Raw genomic sequence first — 24,818 nt, forward strand, 5'->3', positions numbered from 1 at the left:
TGCCACGGCCAAAGACACAATGTAATAGTTAGTGCGGCGTCGCAGTCTGCGCTCACGACGGAACACATAGATCACCATAGCGTTCCCCACGACCGCCACCAGTGCCACCAATATTTCGAAAGTTGTGTACGTCGCATGGAGTTCAGGTGTTGGAGTACGGTGAGGAGCCGACGCCACCGTCGACACCTCCGGCAACATATCCTCCGTGGTGTCCGTCATCGCTTACAAATGTCCGCAACGAGGATAACTTAAGCCACCACTTCCGTTTAAAATTAATCGCACATTCATTGTATTGTTGAGAAGTTTTACACTTTTCTGGAATGCATCCGGAAGCGGCATAGTTGCCGCTATATCCTTTGGTTTTGGAAGAAGTATCATATTGATATAAAAGAAGACTGCCGTGAATATACGATCAAGTTCGTACGATCAAAATGTTAACTATTGAGTTGAAAAGTATTAACAGTCAATCGTATTCGGAACACAAGTGTCCGCGGACGAAGCGAGCGTGTCCCGCTCGTGAGGCGTGCTTCCCATCACTGCGGGCGCGAATTGGCGCGAAACCGCGGCGACGACGGACGGCGGGCGTCCCGACGCACGCCCTACGCCGACGCGCCTAGCACTTGTTGCGACTCACGACCGCCACCACCTGCCCTTGAAATGGGAGTCAGGTTCACGTTGATCGCACCACATCAACTACTAAGTTAATGTTGGTTTAATTTAATCAACTCAACCTGTCATATGAATAACTAACTAGATACATTCGTAAATAAGTTAGTAGTTACTTATGATAGTTCAGTTACTAAGTTTATGCTGCTAAGTACCAAGTCGCGGGCTCTATTCCCGTACGGAACAATTTTTATATTTGTGTGATATCCAAAAATTATTGCTATGGGTTTAAGTATGACGTGGATACCCGGTAGGAGCATTCTAAAATACCCTCACGCTCGACAACAAAACACAATCTTAACCATTGTGGTAGACAACAAATTCTTACCGATCGACAATACCGCATTCTTACGAATAGAATCTTGACTCCGTGTCGTTAAATGGATATACGAATTTTTCCTGAGCGAATTCCCAAAGCATCAAACTAAGGTATTACCGTTTTATTGTATTCCAGATGGCGCTAATGTTGTGCAAGGTCTGCTTGTCCAATCTCTGTAGCTGTAAAAAAATATACAATGTGATAGGGGCGGGACTTCTAACCCGTTAAGTCTGAGTACTACAACTTATTTTATCGACAAAAAAAAATATAGGGGGTTGAACCCCCAATTGAAAATATTGAAAAATAAGGATTTTTTCGGTAAAAATAATTCACAAATGATTTTTTTTTCTCACCAAAACATTATCAAACATATGAAAAAAGTAATGAATTAGTTAGCCAAGGTTATTAGCTACCGTTTGTCGTTTTTTTTTTGTTTCTACGACGCATACAACCTTTGATATCAAAAAAAGTAAAAAAAAATTAAAATAGCCATAACTTTTAGAGGGATAAAATTAGATGTAGTACTCGGCCTTAACGGGTTAGAAGTCTCACCCCTATCACATTGTATATTTCCCTTGGTTTGGCAAACAGGACCAAAAATCCTTTTTATATTTTTCAAAATTTCTCAGAATTAATAGCAGTCCGGATTTGTACCTAGTCTAAAATAGGCTCACTACTAAATTTCATTGCATCCTGCAGGCGACTGACTGGAGGAGTCAGACCTACTTTATAGGCGTTAGCGCAATGAGTGTGTTCCACGCGCGCCACTCGAGGAAGGAAAGCTGCGGCCCTGGGAGCCGCTAACGTGGCAGAATCTGCCGCAACTAGTGGTAGGTTGAAAGGCCTGCCAGGTAAACCGGGTCTCCCCCCACCTTTCACGGCGTAGGAGAAGTTCATAAGGATTTCCATCAGCATCAGCATACATTATAACTATAAAATTCATGACAGGTATGTAAAGCACAAGTGCAAAAACAAAAAATTTGAAGAGAGACAAAATTTTTAAACAATTTATTCAAATCAAATAATACGAATTTCTTAATATCACTGTCGCAAGGCAGTAAGTGGCTCAGAGAATCTCATGAGGTTAAATTTTTAAGAAATGAAACATATTTTATGTTACTAGTGATTAATTTATATTTATCAACTTATTAGTTGCACAAAACATTCATCAATAGGCAAGTACATAAGTAGGACACAATATTACATAGAGAAACCTAACTGCAATATAATCCTCACTGAGTTTGTAATCTCTGTACAAAGTGGCTCGGAATTCCAATATTCAATAATGTCCTACTGTCTACTTGATCTAAGTTTGGATGAAAATGCAACATTGCTTCCCAGCAAATTTCACTCAATTTAGGCAAACATAACCACACTTTGTACATAATATTATTCCTACTAGTAGCATCCTCCTTTGGCTCAATACCTCCAAAGACATACATACAACCAGTTGATGTAACAGCCGAGGAATGGAAGTACAGAGGATGTGGTAACATTGTTTTCTGCATCAGAGTCCACTGCATATCAGAGATATTGAGCCTCCAAATATCTTCAAACACTGACTGTCCGTCTGAACCTCCCGCCACAAACACCTGAGTGCCATGTTCTGTATCTATCTGTACAAGGCTGTGGCACTTTCTGGGTAAAGGTGTAATGGTATCTTTTGCACTGTCATCTGCTTTTGGAGTTAAAATTGTCCATGTTTTAGTATCAAAGTCAAACATTGGTATTTCCATTAGCTCAAATGCCTGCTCTCCCGTTCCTCCACCAATTATGTACAATTTATTACCAACATGGGCTATTTCATGTCTGTACCTGCCTAATGGTTCACCTTCCTGGCCTGTACCAAGGTACACAAGTTCCCATTCTAGTGTTCGAAGATCTAACCTGTAAAGATAAAGGTCTCATAAGACTTGAACAAAAGATTTTTATTGCTTTAAACTGCAACTATAAATAAAACACATACCTATATATATCACAGTTATAGACAAAACCATTGGTGCCACCAATAGTATAAAAACACCCATCATGGCACAATATTGCTTGGCCATACTGTGCAGGTGGTCTAATGCCAGTAGCTTCTAAGATATGCAGCCTGGTATCTTCATTGCTTGTACGCCACACAATCACGTCATTATTGCATTTATTGCCAAAAGGAGCGCCTGTTCCTCCAAAAATCTGAAATGAAATATGTCATACATACTTTGCTACATTATGATTTTGATTTAAAGTTAGTCTTTTACAAATATGCATTAACATACCATTAAGTATTTGCCATTCATACACATTGCATTTGACGCCAGTTCCTCTGGCATATTTTCAGTCACTATGTGTTGCTTCCATTTTCGACTAGCTATCGAAAAGCTCCAGAGCTCTTTAAAAAGGGGTCGAGTTGGCGTCCAGGTCGGGTTTTCTCTTAAACGATCAGGAAGTGGTGGTAATGAAGGATTATAACCACCAAAACAGTAAATGTTATTATCATCACAAGCTATCCTATGGCCACTACGAGGCCTGGGGCTTTCGAATCCTCGATATTTAACTTCGGTAACCTTAAATGGTTCAAATATGTAGTCCTTTCTTCTAGACGTCATATTATATTATTTACTAACCGTATCCTATGCTAATGAGAAAACAGGGAAATAAATAAATATATTTAAACAAATTTCATTAAGATAATAATATCCAGTAAATATACAATTACACTTCACAACAATAAATACTTGAATAAATATTAAATTTTAAATTACTATTCCTTGATTTTCTCGTTTAATTCTATAAACGTGCTGTAGGTAAAATTATTATGACATTTATTTGAGAAATTGAGAAGCTGTCAAATGTCAAAGTCATAAAATGACAACTTTTAAAAACAATCTGTTCCGGATCCGAAAGGCGGCTACGGCTACGGTTAGTAGATAAAATTATTTGTCAACGTGATTTTATTTTGTCTATCCAAAGTTTCTGCCTTGGGATTAAAAAAGGACGGTTTGATTAACATTTACATTAGTCGGTTAGACCGTATTCGGCTGCAGGCCGTATTCGGTCACCAACTAATATAAACAGGTATTCGTTTGGCCGTATTAATTCGGTTTTTGTTAAACCGAATGCGGCCGCCGCCGCCGCCTTGGGTGACCGAATTCGGTTTTTGTTATACCGAATGCGGCCGCCGCCTTCGGTGACCGACCTAATGTATACGCGCCATTATTCTTTGAATTTTTGTCTGTTTATGTAACTAATATTATAAATGCGAGAGTTTCTTTGTATGATTATAATCAAATAATAAGAAAAAGCTGAAGGAATCGGGATGAAATTTAGAACAGGAGTTGATTATAATCTGAAGTAGCACATAGGCTAGCTTTTATCACACGCCGTTGGCAGAAGTTAGTGAAGTAGGTATAAATTCCTCGTTTATCTTGATGTCGCTGGCCCTTCCTTGTCTTACATAATGACAATAAAAATCGGTAACATCTAATGGTCCGAGATCCCAGAGCTGTCAGACATATCTTATTTTTACAAGCATTTAACCTTCGGTTTACAGTAGTCTTGTATATACTTTTTAATGCCTGAATGTTTGTAAAGCTTGCCGAGTGACACCTGCGCAGGTACCAGGTGAGAAAGGTAACTAAAAATTAGACTCACTTAACGTAAATTTTTATGTCTGATTTTTATATATGTTTTGTAGAATATTACTTTGAAATCATATTAAAAAAATCAGACACTTTCCATGGACCAAAACTTTTATCAGACGGCTTAAAGCTCTAAAAAATAGTGCGCCTTACAAAATTGTAATAGCAATATATGGTGCCCCTGTAATGCAAAACAGTAGTACAAATCATCATAGTTTTACCAGATAATTTGCACGAACGTGATTACCATCGTGAATGTTACAAATGTGCTACTGCTTTGCCGAAAAGATATTTCTCTCCAACCTCAAATATATTGCTATTACAATTTTGTAAGGCGCACTATTTTTTAGAGCTTTAAAGCGTCTGATAAAAGTTTTGGTCCATGGAAAATGTCTGATTTTTTTAATATGATTTCAGAGTAATATTCTACAAAACATATATAAAAATCAGATATAAAAATTTAAGTTAAGTGAGTCTAATTTTTAGTTACCTTTCTCACCTGGTACCTGCGCAGGTGTCACTCGGCAAGCTTTACAAACATTCAGGCATTAAAAAGTATATACAAGACTACTGTAAGCCGAAGGTTAAATGCTTGTAAAAATAAGATATGTCTGACAGCTCTGGGATCTCGCTCTATAATATACAATGCGATAGGGGTGGGACTTCTAACTAGGCCAGTGCAGATACCTCTAATAAAGGTAAAAAGCAAAAGAAATTTATAGTAGAATGAAACCTATTGGAAATGGAAGAGAATATGCTAAAAATGGAAAAAAATAAAAATTCCACTCCATCCGAGTTCGGGAAGTGGGGGGGAGGGAGGTTTTAAGAGGAAAAATCGGTTTATCGCAATTTTCGGCGAAACTACAAGTCCTATAAAAAAAAGTTCAACGGCAAAGTTGTAGGTAATAAAAAGATCTACAACTTTTATATTTACACTTTTTTTGTATTACCTCAAAATTTTGTGAAAAATTCAAAAAACTACGATTTCGGTTTTTTATTGTTATCTTCGACAAAAATATTTATTTTTTAACGAAATTTTGTGAAAACGTGCCTTTATATGTACCAAATACATTGTATTTTTTTGGAATTGAAATTTTTTTTTTTTACCAATTATTGATTAAATACCGAAAAATTATCCTAATTTTCAATCGAAAATTCACGCGTCAAAATATCAGATTTTTTATAAAGTTCGGTGGGCTTTTTGTTCGTTGAAATCTCTACTTTTCGATAGTGTAAAAAAAATAAACGTTACTATGGAAAATGTTCTGAAAAAACGCAATAAACTAAAAAAACTCGAATCAAAAAATTTGTTTTTCATCATTATGCACAATTTTGAGCTATTTATTACAATTAACTCATGTAGCGTAAGATTTAATGGTACATTGACAATTAAAAAAAATATATAAATTAAAACATTCTACTATGATCAACAATCAAATAAGTTAATAATGTTTATATTTGATAAGACATCTACAATGTTATAAGAAAAATGTAGAATTTTGTTTTAATTAAATACGTAGATACTTATATATTCTTATTTGAAGATAATTTATAAACATTTTTTATTTTTTAAGGTGGCAAAATCATCCAATCCAATCCAATGACCTCTCTCGCCTTAGGTGAGGCGAGAGGGAGTGTCAGACTCTTACTGACTAAAAACTACCCTGTTCCTAGTCCTGCTTTTCGAGCTGGGACCCCGGTAAAACCGCTAGGCAGTCCGCAGATCCGGATCAGGCATCAGCCATACTAGACACCATCTTAGGTATTCTGCGCATGCACGGGTCTAGTTCTGTTCAGGCGGAAGCTACCCTTGCTCGCCGTCTACAGACCCGTACATACGGAGACCAGAGTACTTTGCGCGATCCCCGACGCCCGGAGTATCTCTCGCGAAGGCTGGAGGGTGAGGAGATTCGTTCCCTCACGTGCCCCGCCTCCTTCTTTGCTAGCATGACTGCTTCTCAGAAGGAGGAGACGTCATCCCAGTCTCGCTCGCTCCTCCAGAGACACTCAGGGCATCGGAAATCGCGCGACGATCTCCAGCCACCGTTCACTATCACCGGTTTTTTCAGAACATTTTCCATAGTAATGTTTATTTTTTTTTTACACTATCAAAAAGAAGAGATTTCAACGAATAAAAAGCCCACCGAATTTTATAAAAAATCTGATATTTTGACGCGTGAATTTTCGATTGAAAATTAGGAAAATTTTTCGGTATTTAATCAATATCTGGTAAAAAAAAATAATTTTTCAATTCCAAAAAAATACAATGTATTTGGTACATATAAAGGCACGTTTTCACAAAATTTCGTTAAAAAATAAATATTTTTGTCGAAGATAACAACAAAAAACCGAAATCGTAGTTTTTTAAATTTTTCACAAAATTTTGAGGTAATACAAAAAAAGTGTAAATACAAAAGTTGTAGATCTTTTTATTACCTACAACTTTGCCGTTGAACTTTTTTTTATAGGACTTGTAGTTTCGCCGAAAATTGCGATAAACCGATTTTTCCTCTTAAAACCTCCCTCCCCCCACTTCCCGAACTCGGATGGAGTGGAATTTTTATTTTTTTCCAATTTTAGCATATTCTCTTCCATTTCCAATAGGTTTCATTCTACTATAAATTTCTTTTGTTTCAAAACCTATCTGCACTGGCCTAAACCCGTTAAGGCTGAGTACTACATCTAATTTTATCGACAAAAAAAATAATATGGGACCTTTCTAATTTTTTTTTTATCTTAGAAAAATTAAACGTCGACTCATTAAATGTAAAAAAAAAACCCAGCATTGTGGGTCGACTTCAACTGCGCGGAAAGCTTTAAAAGTGAAAAGCTAAAATATTTATAACACTTTAAAATTTCGAGTTCTCACTCTCTCTCAGGATAAGTAATTTACAAATAAAACACAAAATCACATGTTTAAATTTTATTTCACCAATTATCTTGTCGATACAAATAATGGGCTACGCTTTATATCTAACCATTACATGGAGAACAAAGCTTCTAGCATAACAAAATAGCATAGCATAATTATCTGGTTGCTCTACTACAGAAAAAAAATACAATAATAACAGAAATCAATAGAATTGTTCATTATAAATTGTCATTAATGTATGTTGATGAATGTGTAATTCAAGTCATTATTGCCCCTCAACCTATATTTCGTATATTTGTGTCTACAATTTATAAAAGCAAATTATTGTACATACAATTTTATTATTTTTTTTATACTTGGAAAAGCTTATGATTAAGTCAATAACAAAATTAAATAAGTCAACAAATACCAATAGAAACTATGAAATTCAAATAAAAAATTAATGATTCCGCTTAGATTTCTTGTTTTTCTTGGAGGGACCTCTGGTGGTGAGTACAAAATCACACAACATTGGCATACGAGGAGCGGATCCTTCGTCGGGAGCAGGAGCAGCAGGAGGAGGAGGCGGTGCGACGGGCGCCTTACGCTCACGCCAAATGCCGCTGTTGCCCGCCATCTAATAACCAAAATTTTTAAATATGGTTAACAATCAACTCTCAATTAATCGTATAGTCGCAGTTTCAAAGTCTGATCAACTAAAAGAGTAATAAGAAATCAAGACTGACAAGATAGATTCTAGGTGTTAACTGTAAAATACCTGAGAATAAGATACTCCTGAAGGTGGAGACCCAACACTAGTAGATGGTTCTCCTAGGGATGGAACTAGGGGCGGGTTAGAATTAAGTGGCGGGCTGGAATAAGGTGGCGAGCTGGAATAAGGTGGCGAGCTAGAATAAGGTGGGAACGAGGATAGGTCCGGCCTTGGCTGTTGCTCCGCAGCCCGGCGGTTGGCAAGTTTTTCTTCGCGTTTACGACGTGCGCGCGCCTGTGCACGACGTTTTAAATCACCTACAAAGAAATAAATGAGGTGAGGTAAGTATAACCAGCATCCTAACTTCATAACCAAATACAAGTATCATTTATAAATTTCAGTTTTACCGGCAAAATGGTTCAATGCTGTTTCAGTGACAAATGGTGGTTGCAGCTCTAATTCAACAATATCATAAGCACAATATAGAGGTAAATGTGCGGTACAGGGCATGTGTTTTCGGTCCTGGAAAAATACCATACATTAAAATAATACATAAAAAAAATGCAAACATGACATAGGAATACGAAAATCTCAGTAATGCCACAGTATCTGGAATTGTGCCCAGTTTATACCAAGTTGGACCTTTTACAAGTTAGTTTTCTAAAATTTACTTTTAGTTGGTACTATTTATATACCTGCTCAGTGAGTGAAAACGTTTCCCGGTTCAACACACGTCCACGTATTACTTGCGGAGCAGCGGCTAAGGCGCCCCATGATGCATTTAGAATGCGCACATTCAAGCCATGTAAAAATATTTGCTGCCCATCTTCAGCTTGATAGAAATAAAAGAATTTCTTATGGTTGAGTTTATCAATGGTTGTGGTAGCATTATCTTCAATTTGTTTTGTTTCCTGAACAATACATTCAGTCAAAGGAAATTCCTCTGGCTGCATTTCATCTACTTCAAATGATGGTGCATCCGGATTCAAATTAGAATCAACTGAGTTAAGATTCAATGCTCTCATATTATTATGTATAATGTCAACACAAGCAGCTCCACCTTCATATTCATCCAACCGTTCTAGTTGTTTAGGTGATGCACGGTCTTTTTCATTTGTATCTCCCATTCCAGTGTCAATGGGTGTTTCTTGCATTATTTCAGCACATGCAGCTGCCCCCTCTTCATTTACATCAAACCAATCTAATTTATTTTGGTTTTCTTCCTGTTTTTCATATACGGTAGGAACTAAAGCTTCAGTTTCTTCATTCATAGTGAACTTTGGCTCACTGAATCTAAGATTGATATTTTCCTCTTTGGCCTTAAGCATTTCTAAAGCTTGTTCCAAGTAAACAATTTCAGTTGTGTCTATCTCTGCCAAGATTTGATTCTCTATTTCTTGTCTCTCTCTTATTAAGATTTCATGGACCTGAAAAATCACAATATTAAATAAAAATCTACAAAAGTGCAAGTTGGATATGCTCATGAACATTATCAAAATCCATAATTATTGCATAATTTATTTGAAAAATAAAAGTGTTTATGTAGTCTGTGTGTCATAAGTTTGACTTTTCTAAAGCTGATCCGTTAAATATATCAGTATTAAAGATACAAGAGTCAAAATAATATAGGATATTTATAGATATCTTTGGTGTAAAAAAAGAAACAAGAAAAATACCTGTTGCTTAGTGGCAGAGAACATCTTAGTATATGGTGCATTGTTGATATTTTCTAGAGGCAAAATTGGTGGCATTGCCTCTATCACTTGTCCGCGTGGTGGCGCCATTTCCACTGCAGTGGATCCTCGCAGACGGCGTACGAGACGCATAGTTACCTACAATAACAGTACAATTAAAGAAAATTTGTAAAGAATCTATATAAAACCTACAAGTTTTTTTTTTTGGAATAGTAGTAAAGTATAGGCGGCTAACGAGCTGGACTGGTCAAAATCGATACTTTAAACGAAATGTCAAAAATTACACTTTTCTATGAATTTTGTAGATCGCTACTTAAGACTTCATCAATTCCTTGCAACAAATTGCATAAATAATGTTACTGCAAATAATTTACATACCTCTTCTGTTTCTGATTCCCATTCTACAATTCTTATAGGTTTCATGTCATCAACATGCAATGGTGTAGAGCACATTGGACATGGTGGTGGTTGCTTGTCGTGAGTTGCAGCATAGTGCAGAATGCAAGCCCAGCAGTAAATGTGGCCGCAACGATACACACGACCAGCCGCAGGAGGTCCCAAGCATATAAGACACTTCGAGCGACCTGTAGCTCTGACCACCTGGAAGGAGTTTAAAAAACTCACATTTATTCACTTGTCAAATGGGTATTTGTCATATTTGTAGATTTTTTTTTTAATTTGGATTTATTATTTCTGGTACTTTGAGGAATGATCTTGAATTCAAGTAAGCCCAAAGATAATAGGTTTCCTTAAATACATAATAGAAATTTTTGATATAAGTTATACTCACAACTTCTTCAATATGTTCCCACTTTAATGGGATATCAGGATCCAGCAAATTTGCTTTAATATCTCCATCTTCCTTTACCACAAACTGGCAACTGAAACAAATAAGCATATGGTTAACAACAACTCACAAATTCTACCTACAACCGAGTAAAATTACTAAGTGATACATGTAACAAAACAATGTTGTACCAAATAAAAAAAATTAAAGTAAAATTTATGTGTGTATAAATGACAAAGCGTGGGTACTTACTAAGCTCTCAAATAATGGTCATGTCCATGTCGACTCGGACCACGGTTCTGGAACCCTGGACGTCTAACCTGGTGACCCCTATGCTCTTGCACTCCACGAGAGTACGTAAAATTCAGCAAATGGTTCATGTTTTGCTTCTTGCTTCCGGGCACAAAGACTGAGCCAATTTCTGGCTCTTCATCTTGTCCTAGCCTGTAATTTAGGTTTTTAAATAAATTATACATACTAAAGATTATAATAAAAGGTACTATTTTAGACATTATGTAAATGTGTACCTGGTGTTCTGCGTTCCACCCACATGGTAACCACCGGATCCACGAGGGCGTGGTCTCCTATCATACTGTCCCCTGCCATGTTGTGCTGGTGCATTTTTTCTATTTGGTTCATTTTTGGGGGTACTTCCAGGTCCTTCACGTTTCTTATTATTACGAGGCCAAGGCCTAGGAGTTGATTCTAAAAAATAAAGTTACAAAAATGAGAATAAAAGTGATTGCAAAACAGTGAAGTGAACCAAAAACCTTGGAAACAAGAAGTAACATCTTCGCTTTTCAGTTAAAACATACATTATACGTAAAATTGGCAAATAGAATTAACAAACAGATAATACCTACATAATGTACATAATTCAAAAATGTATAATATGACGATGACATGACATAATATCAACCAATAAAAGTAGGTATAAGCTGATGTAAATTGCAGATTTGACAGATGATACCTTCATGTTTTTTTATGTTTTATACACAAGAATACGAGAACAAAATATATACCTGTCCACCTACAACTTGAAAAATTATCCCATTTTAGTGTTAAACATACTAAATATGATTGATGACCTACGGAGAGCCCTAGCTACACCTATTAGATCTAATAATACACAGCTAGGCATCGTCAAAGATTACTCACCAGTGTTTTTTTTACAGTCGATGGCTGATGCCCTCGACTGTGGTTGAGAAGTTCGGTTCAAAGATTTCTTGTCCATTCTGGATTCCTCCAACATCCACACAAACGGCTGAGCGGGAGACTCCGCAAGGAGATAACGATATTACGTGCAAGGCCGACATTTTAGAAAGCCATGTTTGTAATATAAAACAAAGAAAAATATATTTTCCTATACAAATAACCTTTACCACACGGTAAATAGATGAAAACGTAACTTGGAACACAAAAAAGGGAGTAAAGCTACTCCCTTTCGTCGATAACGACGAAAACTTTGGAGAACAAATTCCTATGTAGCTCGCCACAAGTATGGCGACCAACCGGCAGCCAGCCGATTTTTCAGATGCGCACTTCCGCTAAAAGCGAAAAATTATACAAAAACACTAATGATATTTAGAATCAATCTCCTCGCAAAACGATTTTTTGAAAGATTTTATTTTTAATTATTTAAAGTTCGACAAACAAATGATTTTTAGTATAAAGTAATTGACATGACTATTTATTTTTGAAAGGCGGTATTAATAGTGCACTTCATTTTTTGAATAAAACTTAATTGTAGGTAGATAAATAAAATTAAAAAAGAGTTTATCATAATATTCGTAGATTGGATATAATTCAACATTTACTTATATTTCTTACTCTCAATTAAAAAAGGCTACAAAAATAATAAAAAACAGACAAATACGTAGTAACTATTTAAAATCACAAAATACCAAGTACAGCAAAATGTCTCTTAAAAAAATACTAAACAGTTTGAAAATATGAGTTCTTGTTCCACATTTTGACCACAGCTTCAGAAAGAAAACCGGGACAAACATTATTGAAAGACTTGTACCTATCTTGGTAAAAATTTAACCGTCTAGTCTATGCTCCATAGGTAAATATTTGGTAATTTGGCGCCAAACATAAATTTTATTTTGCTTTCGAATACATACAGCTTCCCTTATTATTCATCCATTGATTTAAGTACTTTTTGGAGAGCAAAGAGTACTAAATATTATAACTAAACAGTAATTTTTGACGCTTATCATGATTGATGCTGATTTACCGAAGGAAAAGGCGTTTGAGCCCGTTGAAGAGGCACATCAGCCAATCGTAAGTATTAAAAGGTAAAATGTAATAACAATGTGGTTAGGAAAAGATTTTGTTGAAAATTGATTAGGTACCTAGTAAACTCATTAATACCATTTTGTCTATTAATGATAGAGCATTATAACGAATGTACTTATTTTTAGCAACAAGCAAACATGCATTGTCAGAACCCGGCCAAGAAATTAACTTTTGCCAAAGATGTTGAATTAAGTGGGAAAACACTCTCTCAAAAAAGCAGGTAAATACCTAATATTAATCAAGGTTCATAAATTTGTCTTACAATATCCAAATACTATCAACAAACTGCCGCTACCATTACTGCAATAAATTGCCTGTTTCATTTAACACATCAGTAAATATTATGATATAACATTTTTTCGCTAGTTCGTACAAGGATGTCCTCAGTCAACCACCCAATGAGGTCACGCACTCCCAGAAACTGATTTGGCTGCAGAAACGTCGCACTGCTGGTCTATGGGCACAATGTGATGACTGCGATCGTTGGCGTTATCTGCCTTTTGTACTTGACCGGCATGAACTGCCTGTGAAATGGTATTGCTGGATGAATGCAGGTTTGTACGCTGGCTGTTGTAATTTTACTTATTTATCTATCTATTTTTCTCATTTGTCATCTCTAAATCGTGTATTAGCAATAAAGCTGTTAAGTAATTAGATTGCAACAGAAAAGGTGGTTTATTTTTCTTGAATTTACAGACAAAGAATTCGCTAGTTGTTCTGTTCCTGAAGCTCCTTTGCGGTTGCATGATGAAGAAGATTTAATTCATAGCGAGTACGCGGCGGGATCGCTGGTGCTGGCTCGCCTTGGTGGTTGGCCCTGGTGGCCGGCAATGGTGGATGACTGTCCTGATACCGAGCAATACTATTGGCTTGATGGATTCTCTGATATACCCGTAAATATTTTCTTCTTGACGTTTCAAACCCGATGAGATTTTAGCGTGATATCTAATTCTATCTAATCTAAGTTAATGTGTGCGTGTTTTAATTTTCAGACTCATTACAATGTTGTCTTTTTTGATACTGTGGAAGCTACTAGAGCATGGATAGCTCCTGAACAACTAAAACCATATTCGCAGAATAAAAATTTAGTGAAGGGTTTTCTAAAAGATAAAAAGTATAATAGGCGCCTTAAGGCTGCTATTTCACAGGCAAACGAGGCTGAAAAATTACCACTTGAGAAACGTTTAGAACGCTTCAGTTTTATAGCTAGACATAAAGGGGTTATATTTAGCCCGAAGAAAATGAAGAAGGCTGATATCGAAAAGTACAAAAGACAATTTAAAAAGAAGTTCAACATAGATTTTCCTGTGGAAAGTTCAGAATCTGATGATGATTATGTAGCTGAGACTACAAGTAAAAAAGATAATAACGTAATTATCATGGGAACTCCAAAAAGAGCTAGGCGTGAGAATAATTTTAACAAAGAGCAAAATGAAGAAAGTAACTTGACCACTAACGTCGAACCACGCAACTTTAAAATCAATGAATGCGCTTTAGACTCTGATAAACCACCTAATTCAATGTTGGTTCAAATAGGTAGTACGGACCTAGGATCTATTGATAACGGTAATTTGAAACATGTTCTTAGACAACTAATGACAGGATGGAAATATCTTAGTGTCTTATTTTAGTAGTTCACCTGTATCTTCATGAAACTACTAAGGCATTTTCATTCCGTGATTTCTTTGTTTGTAAGTATCCATTTAACTTAACATTTTTTCAGATACGTCAGCTACCTACGTGCCTGAAGAAACGCCACGAACGGAGTTAAGTATTAGAATGGAGACCCCGAATAGTGATGACTTTGATTTTTAATTTTAAGATTTTAAGTTTAATAGTATTAATAAGCATAAACTTAAATACAAACGGTATGAAGTATACCCTACCCACCTACTTACTTTTACAAATAAATTTCATTATAACTAAGTTGTTTTATTAAAAATTAGACCTAACTTATTTCACTTTAAACTACTCCTACATTTTCAAACTAGTGTAAATGGGTTTAAATAATTGAATGATTGAGAAATTAGAATAATCATTATTGTGTATTCAGGTGATAATAGTCAATTCTACTAGAACGTGTCGATTTGTCGATGATGATGATGTGTCGATTTGGACCTAACGGAATAAGTTATCAAGTATAACTAAAAATTAACGATATATTGGATGTGGGGTTTATGAAGTTTCTTAACTAATAATGACTTCAACTGGAATTTAAAATCTACATGGGTATATAGGTACTAGTGGCTAGTTACTATATTGAAACAGTAAAGAAAAGCAAGGTTAGTGTAATATAAATGTGAAAGGTCGTAGACATACTCAATACAGATTGATTATATTTTTGTAAAATGGATACCCGCTATAACACTTGGCCAACTTGGCGACTGCCTAACCCTAGTTTTATCAAACTTGTCTATGAATACCTCTACTCTTGGCCGAATCCGAAAATTAGTCTATGGAAACAGCCCGAACTTACTGTCATGTCAAGATAGAATTTAGAAAAATCTGAAATCAAATTGATTACAGAAGTATTAAAACTTCTGCATCTGCAGAAAGATCAATATTCTAATTAGGAAACTATTAGTTATTGAGTGAATTGTTTTATATAGTAACTGCAGCTTTTGCTGTAGACAAAAGTATCAGAATGGCCACCATTTCATTCGCTAAAAGTTTGGTTAACCCAGGTACGGCGAATTGATCTCATGTACAGATTTAGGGCATATTTTTTGTTAAAGTGCTTGTTTATGCTATTGCATTCACTTCTACTCCTATATAGTACTATACATTTCTAACTTTAAGTAATGAAACTATTGGACCACATTTGGTTATCAGAGATTATGTAAAACTAGGTTGCTTAGAAGTACTTACCATCTTATAGTGTAATCACAGTATTGTTAGGTAGTAGTCAAAACTTTTTTGATAATATGAAGCTATTTCATCAACGTAAATAATGTGCCGCTTTCGGAAAACCATTTAATATTTTTGAGGTTAAGTTATTGATTACCTGCTCAACATAATCATTTTGTATTTTTGCAGCTGTCAAATTACTTCTCAAACAGAACAATTGCTCACATGTAAGGTGTACTACTGGACTAAATGGGCTAACACCATTGAGTATTGTACTTAGAAGGAACTATGCGGAGAAGCAAGTATTTGAGCGAACAAAACCCCATTGTAATGTAGGTACCATTGGACATGTTGACCATGGAAAGACCACTCTCACAGCAGCAATCACTAAGGGTATTTAATTTAGCAAAATTTTATACATATTTATACTATTTTACTTTATTAATCTTTATTGAAAAACTGTTTAATATATTGTGAACAACCTAAACAAAATTACTAAGTATGTTTGTTCACATTACAGTTTTGGCCGACGTTAATCTTGCCCAGAAGAAAGGTTATGCAGATATTGACAATGCACCAGAGGAGAAAGCCCGTGGTATCACTATTAACGTTGCTCACGTTGAGTATCAGACAGAAGCCAGGCATTATGGACATACAGACTGTCCTGGTCACGCTGACTACATTAAGGTAATAAGATACATTAAATTAATAACATTTTCTTTTTGTTTAAAACTTGAGAGAACTGGTTACCAACAAAAATATTTTCATCTTTCTAAAGAGGTGTATATGTGTTATTCTCATTTTCAGAACATGATCACTGGTACAGCTCAAATGGATGGTGCCATACTTGTGGTAGCTGCCACTGATGGAGTGATGCCACAGACACGAGAGCACTTGCTCCTTGCCAAGCAGATTGGTATCCAGCATGTAGTAGTGTTCATCAACAAAGTGGATGCTGCTGATGAGGAGATGGTAGAGCTTGTGGAAATGGAAATCAGGGAGCTTATGTCTGAGATGGGATATGATGGTGATAAAGTACCTGTTATCAAAGGTAAAATCATAATAGTTCAATTTACTAAAAGTTGCACTGACACTATAGTAACTTTGTTCTAATTCGAATGTTATCATTTTCACAGGATCAGCATTGTGTGCATTGGAGGGAAAGAGCCCTGAAATTGGTTCAGAAGCCATCTCACAGCTCTTGAAAGAAGTTGATGCTTTCATCCCAACACCAGTTCGTGAATTAGACAAACCCTTCCTTTTGCCAGTTGAGTCAGTACATTCAATTCCTGGACGTGGTACTGTAGTCACTGGGCGTTTGCATAGAGGTTGGTATTAATCAGTGGACAGAAATTAAATAGTTATTTTGATTGCACAGTGAAATAATAATTTAAAATTGTTTATTTCCTACAGGTGTACTAAAGAAAGGAACTGAATGCGAAATTGTTGGTCATGGCAAAGTTATGAAAACAACTGTCACAGGTGTAGAGATGTTCCATAAGACATTAGATGAGGCTCAGGCTGGAGATCAGCTTGGAGCTCTGGTGCGATCTATTAAACGAGAACAAATCAAGCGTGGAATGGTCATGGCCAAGCCTGGTACTGTTAAAGCTCATGACAATGTAGAAGCTGCAGTATACATTTTGAGCAAAGAAGAGGGTGGTCGGTCAAAGCCCTTCACATCCTTCATCCAGTTACAGATGTTCTCTATGACCTGGGACTGTGCCACACAAGTAGTAATTCCTGATAAAGAGATGGTGATGCCTGGTGAAGATGCTTCGTAAGTGTTTTATGAACAATAAATAATTAAATTTCGTAATTGCAAAAAAATATTATTACAGATTTAAATATAATACTCATAAATTTTATTTCAGGTTGAGACTTCGTCTACTGAAACCTATGGTGTGTGAGCCTGGTCAAAGATTTACTCTGCGTTTGGGTGATTTGACGCTCGGTACTGGCGTTATTACCAAAATCAACAACAATTTGTCTGAGGAGGACAGACTAAAACTCTTGGAAGGCAAGAAGGCCCGGGAAAAGGCTGCTTCCAAAAAGTAAATAAATATTGTTACATTTAAATTGTTAAGCCTAGAAGTGTAGTCCAATTAATATTGTATGCATTTACCAATGTAAAGTTCAATAAAAGGTATTAAAACAAAACTTCAATTATTTTTCATCACCCAAAAACCTGATGTTTTGCTACTTGCAGTTCAATTCTAATGTAATATTTCTAGACTACATATCACATATTACACACCTTCCTACATCTATACTCTAGTGTATGTTGTGCTTTATGTAAGATATCTAGCCCAGATAATCAGTCTCGTGAATTCTGATCTCATAATCGGATTAATTCAGCATTAGATTTCAGGCCTTTTTTTAGTCCTCGGATAAATGGCATGTTTGGAGTGGTGGAGTCCTATGTAATACATGGAGAATGCGCGACCACAGTTATTCCATGAGCGAGAATCGAACTTGCGAAGATCGTAAGCGTGTCACTCAACCAATGCCGACCGTATGCAAAATGATATGAGCAATGGAAACTTTGAAAGTCCTTGGCTTCGTAGTAATTTCAAATGCAATACGAGGAATATAGTAAATAACGACCCTTCTTATTCACGGTTGGTTTAAACATTCAGTGCCATCAACTCGCCCAGAGTCCACGTAAATTTAATTCAAGTACTGTATAGATATTAGATTTCCTAAGATTTATCACATCGTTGGCCATGTGACACAACGATTACCTATAGTTAATTATTATGCCCATGTGTGATAGGTACCTCAAAAGCATAAATCGTTCTTAGATACGACTACGTCATCGATGACATGATCACATCAGTCGGCAAAAAGTATGAGTCACATGTCGCAGTTCGCACATTGTAATTTATCTCTTGGCTATGTAAATTTTACATTACTTTCCTTAAAAATTGTAGAAGTTGCTTTAAATATCCATAAACTGAAAAATAAAACAAAGCAAAGTATTTTTTGAACTTTATTTCAAAAATTTATCACCACAATTTACAATGTCATATTGTCAGTCGTGTACAAAACAAAACTTACGCACTGGTTATGTACATGCTACTGTAACAGTTAAGCATTAACTATAGTAAATGTACCATCAGGAAGGCTTATTGTGTAGGATAAACATGAGTGACCTATACACAATTAATAAATAACATAGGCCCAACTCCATGGGTAAAAGGAATACAAATACAAAGTTACATGACGTTATAGTATTACTTACTCCAAGTGCCATTGAGAAAAATGACAACTTTTCTTTCACATATGATTAATTAAAGCAAAACTAGAAATTATGACAATAAGTTAACAATGAATTTAATACAAACTCATGGAGCACTTGAAATTATGGAATGAAAATTTAAATTGATACACTGGTGTACAAAATTGCACATACAATGTAGTTATAGCACTGAAATTTAGCATTAGCTATTTATTGCTGTATTTACAAGTCTTCATCTTCCTCCGGCAGTGCAGTGTCTTGGGCTTCTTTGAGATCCTTTTCGATTTGGTTCTGCCATTGTGGGTCCATTGTGACTTCCGGAGGCAAGAGAGCAGGCATCGCAACAAACTCCAGGTTACCATCACCAATCAGTTTCCTAGCTAACCACAGGAAGGGCTTTTCGAAGTTGTAGTTAGACTTGGCAGAGATGTCATAGTACTGTAAACAAAACAAGAAACCATATTAAATGTTGTTCTTTAATTTTGGAATAGGACTATCAAAACATGAGTGAATGAGCAATGCAAAGGTCTTACCTGAAGGTTCTTTTTCCTGTGGAACACAATTGTTTTTGCTTTGACTTTCCTGTCCTTGATGTCTACTTTGTTACCACACAAAACAATGGGAATGCCTTCACATACACGAACTAAGTCTCTATGCCAATTTGGTACGTTTTTGTAAGTGACACGGGAGGTTACGTCGAACATGATGATGGCACATTGGCCTTGAATATAGTAGCCATCTCTTAATCCTCCAAATTTCTCTTGGCCAGCTGTATCCCATACGTTAAATCTGATAGGACCACGGTTTGTGTGGAAGACCAAGGGGTGCACTTCGACGCCGAGTGTTGCAACGTATTTTTTCTCGAACTCTCCAGTCAAATGTCGTTTGACGAATGTTGTTTTGCCAGTACCACCATCACCAACTAGCACGCATTTGAATGTGGGCATATCATCTGCCATTTTTGTAGATTTTTATTTCTAATTCTGAAAAGTAATGGAAAAGTTTAAGATTAGCAAAAAAATGACAAAGTCTGCATGACGTTAGGTCTACGACCGTTTGGCGCAAACAAGTCGATTCCTTAGTGTTTCTTGTATCTTTTGAAGGTCGTAAAATAAAACAGTAAATAACACTTTGCGGGGAAAATATAAAATACACTGAACCTTTGAAATTGACAACTTAAATTTGCTTTAACTTTTCACCGAATGGCGCTCAACTAGGCTCACAGGAATTTAGCTCTATAGTACCGAACATTAACACGAATTACACTAGAACTACACAACTAATAACGTAAATATATAATAAAATGACAAGGATTTGAAGTATAGAACGAAATTACATAAAATCTAAACACTTATTACCAAGATCGTTAAAGAAAATCGAGATTAAACTCGTTGCAGCTTAAAGTCGTTACGGCTCACAATGGCGTCACTTGACTAAGCGGAAGAATTTTTTGACAACGACTGGCGCAATGGTTCTGGAAGTCAAATGTATGTTTTATTATTATAAAAAAATCGTAAAGAGTAATACGAAAATAGACAATAATTTGATATTATAATATTTTATTTTATATTACATTTTTTAAGTTAACATTTAGTTGGGTTTTTATTTAATTTAAACTTAGCTACGTTAAAAAGTATTATAGTGATTTTAGCGCCTTTGCTGCTTTACCGACACTTCTCTTGACGTCACACACAGTAACGAACAGTTGCGCCATCTACAACTTTACTAAATTTCACATAGTACATGAGACAGGTAGTGAAGTTTTGTTCGTTTCGTGTGTATCGATTTTTTGAGTGAAGTGAACGTAGTGTTCGTGTCCTTTAGTTTAGTGACGTTTGTTAGAAAAATATCTGTGAATGGGATTGTGTAACGAGATAAAACGTTTACTTGGTGTGTGATTCTCTGTAAAGGATGACGAAGGATAGGTTAGCGGCGCTCCAAGCGGTAAGTTAGTTTTCCTTAGTTTCTCAACGCTGCTATAACCAAAGGCTTTTCTGGTGACCTCGAATTCATCAAGAACCAGCATTGAATTCGTGTTTGATATCAGTCAAGCATATTGATGACCGCGGTCATGGTGCTCATAGACCTAAGAAGTCACTTTCGAGGAACCTACTTCCAATGGTGATCTTAATTCTTGTCGCCCCACCCCGGACTTGACACCGCTGAATGATAGCTGTCATTGAAGCGAGACAATTTGTTGCGTTCCGCAATTTTACCAAGTACCTACTTTATCTGCATTTTCCATTGTTTTTTGATCAATAATTTAGTAACAACTTCATAGTTGGATAACCTCATTGGAAAGGCTATCTGCCCACTCAACTTATAAACTATAATAGTTTTGCTTTATAGTTCCAATAATGCTCCTTATTTAGCTATTTTATTTGGTTTTTTATGTTATCTATCATTGTGTTATAACCCGATATGAAATACAAAATTAAAATTTCCTTGTAACAATGGGGAATACTGATAGTTACCCGGTAGTGAAATGTTACTTAACACTGAACCTGGTTTTTAGGCAGTTCTCTCTACATGTATTTAATGTAGTACTTTAGGTCATGATACAACAACTAGATTTAATTTTACCAATCCTGTTAATAGTTAAACCTCATATCCCATTTAAGGTTTGATGTCTGTTGCCCCCCTCCCCCCAAAGGGCACCATAAAACCTTTCTTATCCCCACAAGAAATTGTTTTCATAGCCTACCATACTAGGCTTACCACCATACTATGACTATTCATCTAACCACCTATTTATTTCTTAGTGTCCCCCAGTATTTTAACATATTGTCCAATAAAAATCTTATTGGATTCTTGTTATCAATACACCTACTATTACTTATTATGCTAACTCTTAAAGGGTTCTATATAATAGTAGATCATACTTATTTTTATAGGATTTATTGTAGGTCATCTGATCTATTTTACATTGGTACATGCTTTAGTAATACTACATTTTCCTTCTAATTAAACAACATACTTAAATTAAGGTACTTCCTGAAATACAAATTATATTTATAAATTGAAATGCTATTTAATTATGATCAGAAAGGATAACCACTGACCAAAATGTTATCTTAATAATACCTATATGATCAAAATAATACATTTATTTGTTTATACAATTCCACATATTAAGTTGTATTCAGTAATAGGGATGTCTGGTTTCCTTTTATTAATTCTTATTTTTCATACAATAAAACATATTTTACCAATGTAACTTTAGTTATACATAAGTTACTGAAATATAATAATATATAGATAAATTACACAGTGTATGTATTTATAATTATGTTTGATTATTAAATTATTATGTAGGTAAGTATTTGTATGTAAATGACCTCATCATGATTCATATAAAATCATATCAATATTCACACTACTGAGCTATGAGTTTTATCTTCAACATTACAGTACCTACTTAACATTATTTTTTATCATTTTAGTGTTTTCTATTATTTATCATTAACTAGCTGTTGATTCACTCCTAAACCTTATTGGTATATTTTAATTGAATATTTGCTCTTTACATTAAACTATGGCTAGGTTCCTACCTATTTTTTATTCTATCTCAAACTTTTGGTATATTGGCTTAAGTTTCAAAGTCAAATGCATGTCAAACATTAATTTTCGTAAATAAGTACTAATTAACAGAATCTGTACTCTAAAATCCTGAGTATGTCTTGTTATTGGTGCTGTATCATAATTACCCTAATACTTATCATAAATACGACGACCATACCAAAAAGACTGATCAATTTACGTGACTGTTCCATAATCCCTTCTTATCAAACATGCTCAACAAATAAGTACCTAATAAACTACAATGAAATATTCGTCAACTAAGAACTTTTGGCGTGCAATTCCTATCGATCCAACTTAAGCTCTCAAGTTCGACTCCGGTCCCTGTCGAAAGAAAATCCTTCTCTAGTGCCGTAAATAAGAAATAACAAACAAATATTTGTTCTACTGTCAGTAGAAGGAACGTCCCGCAAAGCTCTTGCCTTTAAGTACGGCCATTGCACTACAGACTATAAAGCCGACATGTGAAACCTTTCTTCCCGATAAAGACGACGCCTCCCGTTTTAGAAATATTCTCACGAGCATTCGATATTCAAATTGTATTCACAATGGTGTCGCTAAATAAAACCCGTGTCGTCATTGTGTTATCAAACTTTATTTATATTCCAAACTGATACGCTTGTTAACTACATTTATATTTTGCCGTAGGTTTTTCGATTACAATGTTCAACGTTACCACAAAAACGGCTACGAGGCTTTCCTTGATCGAATTTTCAGTAGTCGGAACACGAGGAAGATGAATATCGAAGTAATCAGTCTTTTTTTGCAACGAGCAGTCGACTATTGCCTTCTGCTTGTGTTTTGTTGCCATGACGTCCACATTGCGTGCATTGTAAGATTATATTATATTACCTGCCACGCTTAACAATCAGTTATTCTTGAAAAATATTGGCGTTATAGGTAGAAGTGTTAGTCAAATTCGTAGAACGTAGTAGGTATGTCACTGATCAGTTAAATACGTTAGCTGGCAGTGTTATCAGCTGACGAGGGCGGTATTCGGCACGCGACCTTCACAAAACCTGACTCATACAGCATACACACAACACAACCGTCAGATTTGCATCATCAATCATAGCATTCGCGTCTCTGATCGTACACATAACACAGTTGCGAACTTACTAATTAACAATTACCTCGCTCACGTTTGTCTAGTCCTTGAAATTGATGTTCATTTCAAATCTTATAAGTCGCTGTTCTGAAGGCTACGAAAACCGTAATCCAATTAGGTATTGTTTGAACATTTTGATTTTCTAATTGTATTGGCGCTATTTCAAATGTAGAGGTTTACAGCACCTAATTACTTTTTGGGGAGGAGAACTAAGCTGTCCTCAAAAATAGGGGACGTATAGAATGCACTACAATGGCAGCGGCATAATACGTCTTAAATCTCTGCAATCGGTAGATTTAAGGCTCTATTCATGTGTACGAGAGGCGTTCACGTCATGTGCATTTGCAACAGTCGATTCACATCAGTTTGCGTCGTTTCTATTTTTAGTATATGTCTCACATGGTGTCTGAACGTAACGGATTCTTTTGAATATCCAACATTCTATTAAGATCAACTTGCAGTTGATCATGTCGGATGATTAACAAGTTTCACAGCTAAGTTAGATAGAAATATAGGGAAATAGGAAAAGAAATAAAATTTACATTTGTGAGGTTCGTAGGTAATTGCATCATTAATCATATTTTTGTCTAATCAACAGGTGCGTTTTTATCGTGAAAGTGATCGTAACGAAAAAAATTCATTATAGGGTTTTTACACACTTCGTTATATTGGTATCCCTAACATTCAGTAATGCAAATTATATTATACTAGCGACCCGCCCCAGCTTCGCATGGGTGCAATGGTGATATATTATACCTGTATTATACATAAAAACCTTCCTCATGAGTTACTCTATCTATTAAAAAAACCGCATCAAAATCCGTTGCGTAGTTTTAAAGATTTAAGCGTTCATAGGGACATACAACATGACACATGACAGAAAAAGCGACTTTGTTTTATACTATGTAGTGAAGGGTGCCACTCTAAACAAAGAAAGTATAAAATTACTTTATATTTCACCGTCATTAATTCAGGCCGTACAATTTACCTAAATATGATACGAAACTGGTAAAGAGTTGGTAAAAGCCTTGGATTACCTAGTTTTTGGTCAAAAAGGTGACCTAATCGATACTGCTGATCTTAGCTATAA

At 35.6% G+C, this 24,818-nt stretch overlaps 6 protein-coding genes across 22 annotated transcripts in view; 3 read left to right on the forward strand and 3 right to left on the reverse strand.

Annotated features, from left to right (window-relative positions):
* Positions 1-2,094: 2,094 nt before the first annotated feature.
* Positions 2,095-3,798, reverse strand: LOC118267160 (kelch domain-containing protein 10 homolog). The gene is made up of 3 exons (XM_035580976.2): positions 3,247-3,798; positions 2,952-3,163; positions 2,095-2,872 (listed from the first exon to the last, which is right to left on the reverse strand). The coding sequence occupies exons 1-3, from the start codon at positions 3,574-3,576 to the stop codon at positions 2,218-2,220; spliced, it is 1,197 nt and encodes a 398-aa protein (XP_035436869.1). The 5' UTR covers positions 3,577-3,798; the 3' UTR covers positions 2,095-2,217.
* A 3,718-nt stretch (positions 3,799-7,516) lies between these two features.
* LOC118266756 (RING finger protein 10) lies at positions 7,517-12,183 on the reverse strand. The gene is made up of 10 exons (XM_035580282.2): positions 11,811-12,183; positions 11,180-11,357; positions 10,905-11,096; positions 10,656-10,746; positions 10,244-10,465; positions 9,848-10,003; positions 8,867-9,598; positions 8,579-8,693; positions 8,238-8,488; positions 7,517-8,096 (listed from the first exon to the last, which is right to left on the reverse strand). Exons 1-10 carry the CDS (start codon positions 11,902-11,904, stop codon positions 7,920-7,922), a joined length of 2,208 nt encoding a protein of 735 aa, XP_035436175.2. The 5' UTR covers positions 11,905-12,183; the 3' UTR covers positions 7,517-7,919.
* Positions 12,184-12,435: 252 nt separating this feature from the next.
* Positions 12,436-14,829, forward strand: LOC118266755 (zinc finger CW-type PWWP domain protein 1-like). The gene is made up of 6 exons (XM_050702952.1): positions 12,436-12,938; positions 13,079-13,173; positions 13,320-13,507; positions 13,650-13,846; positions 13,946-14,519; positions 14,677-14,829. Exons 1-6 carry the CDS (start codon positions 12,873-12,875, stop codon positions 14,766-14,768), a joined length of 1,212 nt encoding a protein of 403 aa, XP_050558909.1. The 5' UTR covers positions 12,436-12,872; the 3' UTR covers positions 14,769-14,829.
* Positions 14,830-15,391: 562 nt separating this feature from the next.
* Positions 15,392-17,960, forward strand: LOC118266754 (elongation factor Tu). The gene is made up of 7 exons (XM_035580280.2): positions 15,392-15,637; positions 15,990-16,193; positions 16,321-16,487; positions 16,608-16,851; positions 16,937-17,128; positions 17,214-17,580; positions 17,675-17,960. The coding sequence occupies exons 1-7, from the start codon at positions 15,598-15,600 to the stop codon at positions 17,856-17,858; spliced, it is 1,398 nt and encodes a 465-aa protein (XP_035436173.1). The 5' UTR covers positions 15,392-15,597; the 3' UTR covers positions 17,859-17,960.
* An 819-nt stretch (positions 17,961-18,779) lies between these two features.
* LOC118267190 (GTP-binding nuclear protein Ran) lies at positions 18,780-20,521 on the reverse strand. 2 transcript variants are annotated; one of them, XM_035581025.2, is made up of 3 exons: positions 20,400-20,521; positions 19,575-20,024; positions 18,780-19,479 (listed from the first exon to the last, which is right to left on the reverse strand). In XM_035581025.2, exons 2-3 carry the CDS (start codon positions 19,998-20,000, stop codon positions 19,264-19,266), a joined length of 642 nt encoding a protein of 213 aa, XP_035436918.1. In that variant the 5' UTR covers positions 20,001-20,024; positions 20,400-20,521; the 3' UTR covers positions 18,780-19,263. The 2 variants fall into 2 exon arrangements, with proteins under 2 accessions (XP_035436918.1, XP_035436919.1); XM_035581026.2 differs by having other exon boundaries at positions 20,202-20,463.
* A 239-nt stretch (positions 20,522-20,760) lies between these two features.
* Positions 20,761-24,818, forward strand: part of LOC118267189 (syntaxin-1A) — a 53,759-nt gene continuing 49,701 nt past the window's right edge. For 11 of the 16 annotated variants that reach the window (XR_007706794.1, XM_050702955.1, XM_050702957.1 and 8 more), the window contains exon 1: positions 20,764-20,985. Coding sequence is in view for 15 of the 16 variants with exons in the window: in XM_050702955.1 (XP_050558912.1) it covers positions 20,953-20,985 (33 nt within the window). In the remaining variant the exon portion in view is untranslated. Of the gene's footprint in view, positions 20,986-24,818 lie in introns of all 16 variants that reach the window. The other 5 variants (XM_050702954.1, XM_050702960.1, XM_050702959.1 and 2 more) reach the window with 2 other exon arrangements.

This window comes from Spodoptera frugiperda, chromosome 23 (assembly GCF_023101765.2).
Source record: "Spodoptera frugiperda isolate SF20-4 chromosome 23, AGI-APGP_CSIRO_Sfru_2.0, whole genome shotgun sequence".
In the NCBI taxonomy this organism is placed as follows: Eukaryota; Metazoa; Arthropoda; class Insecta; order Lepidoptera; family Noctuidae; genus Spodoptera; species Spodoptera frugiperda.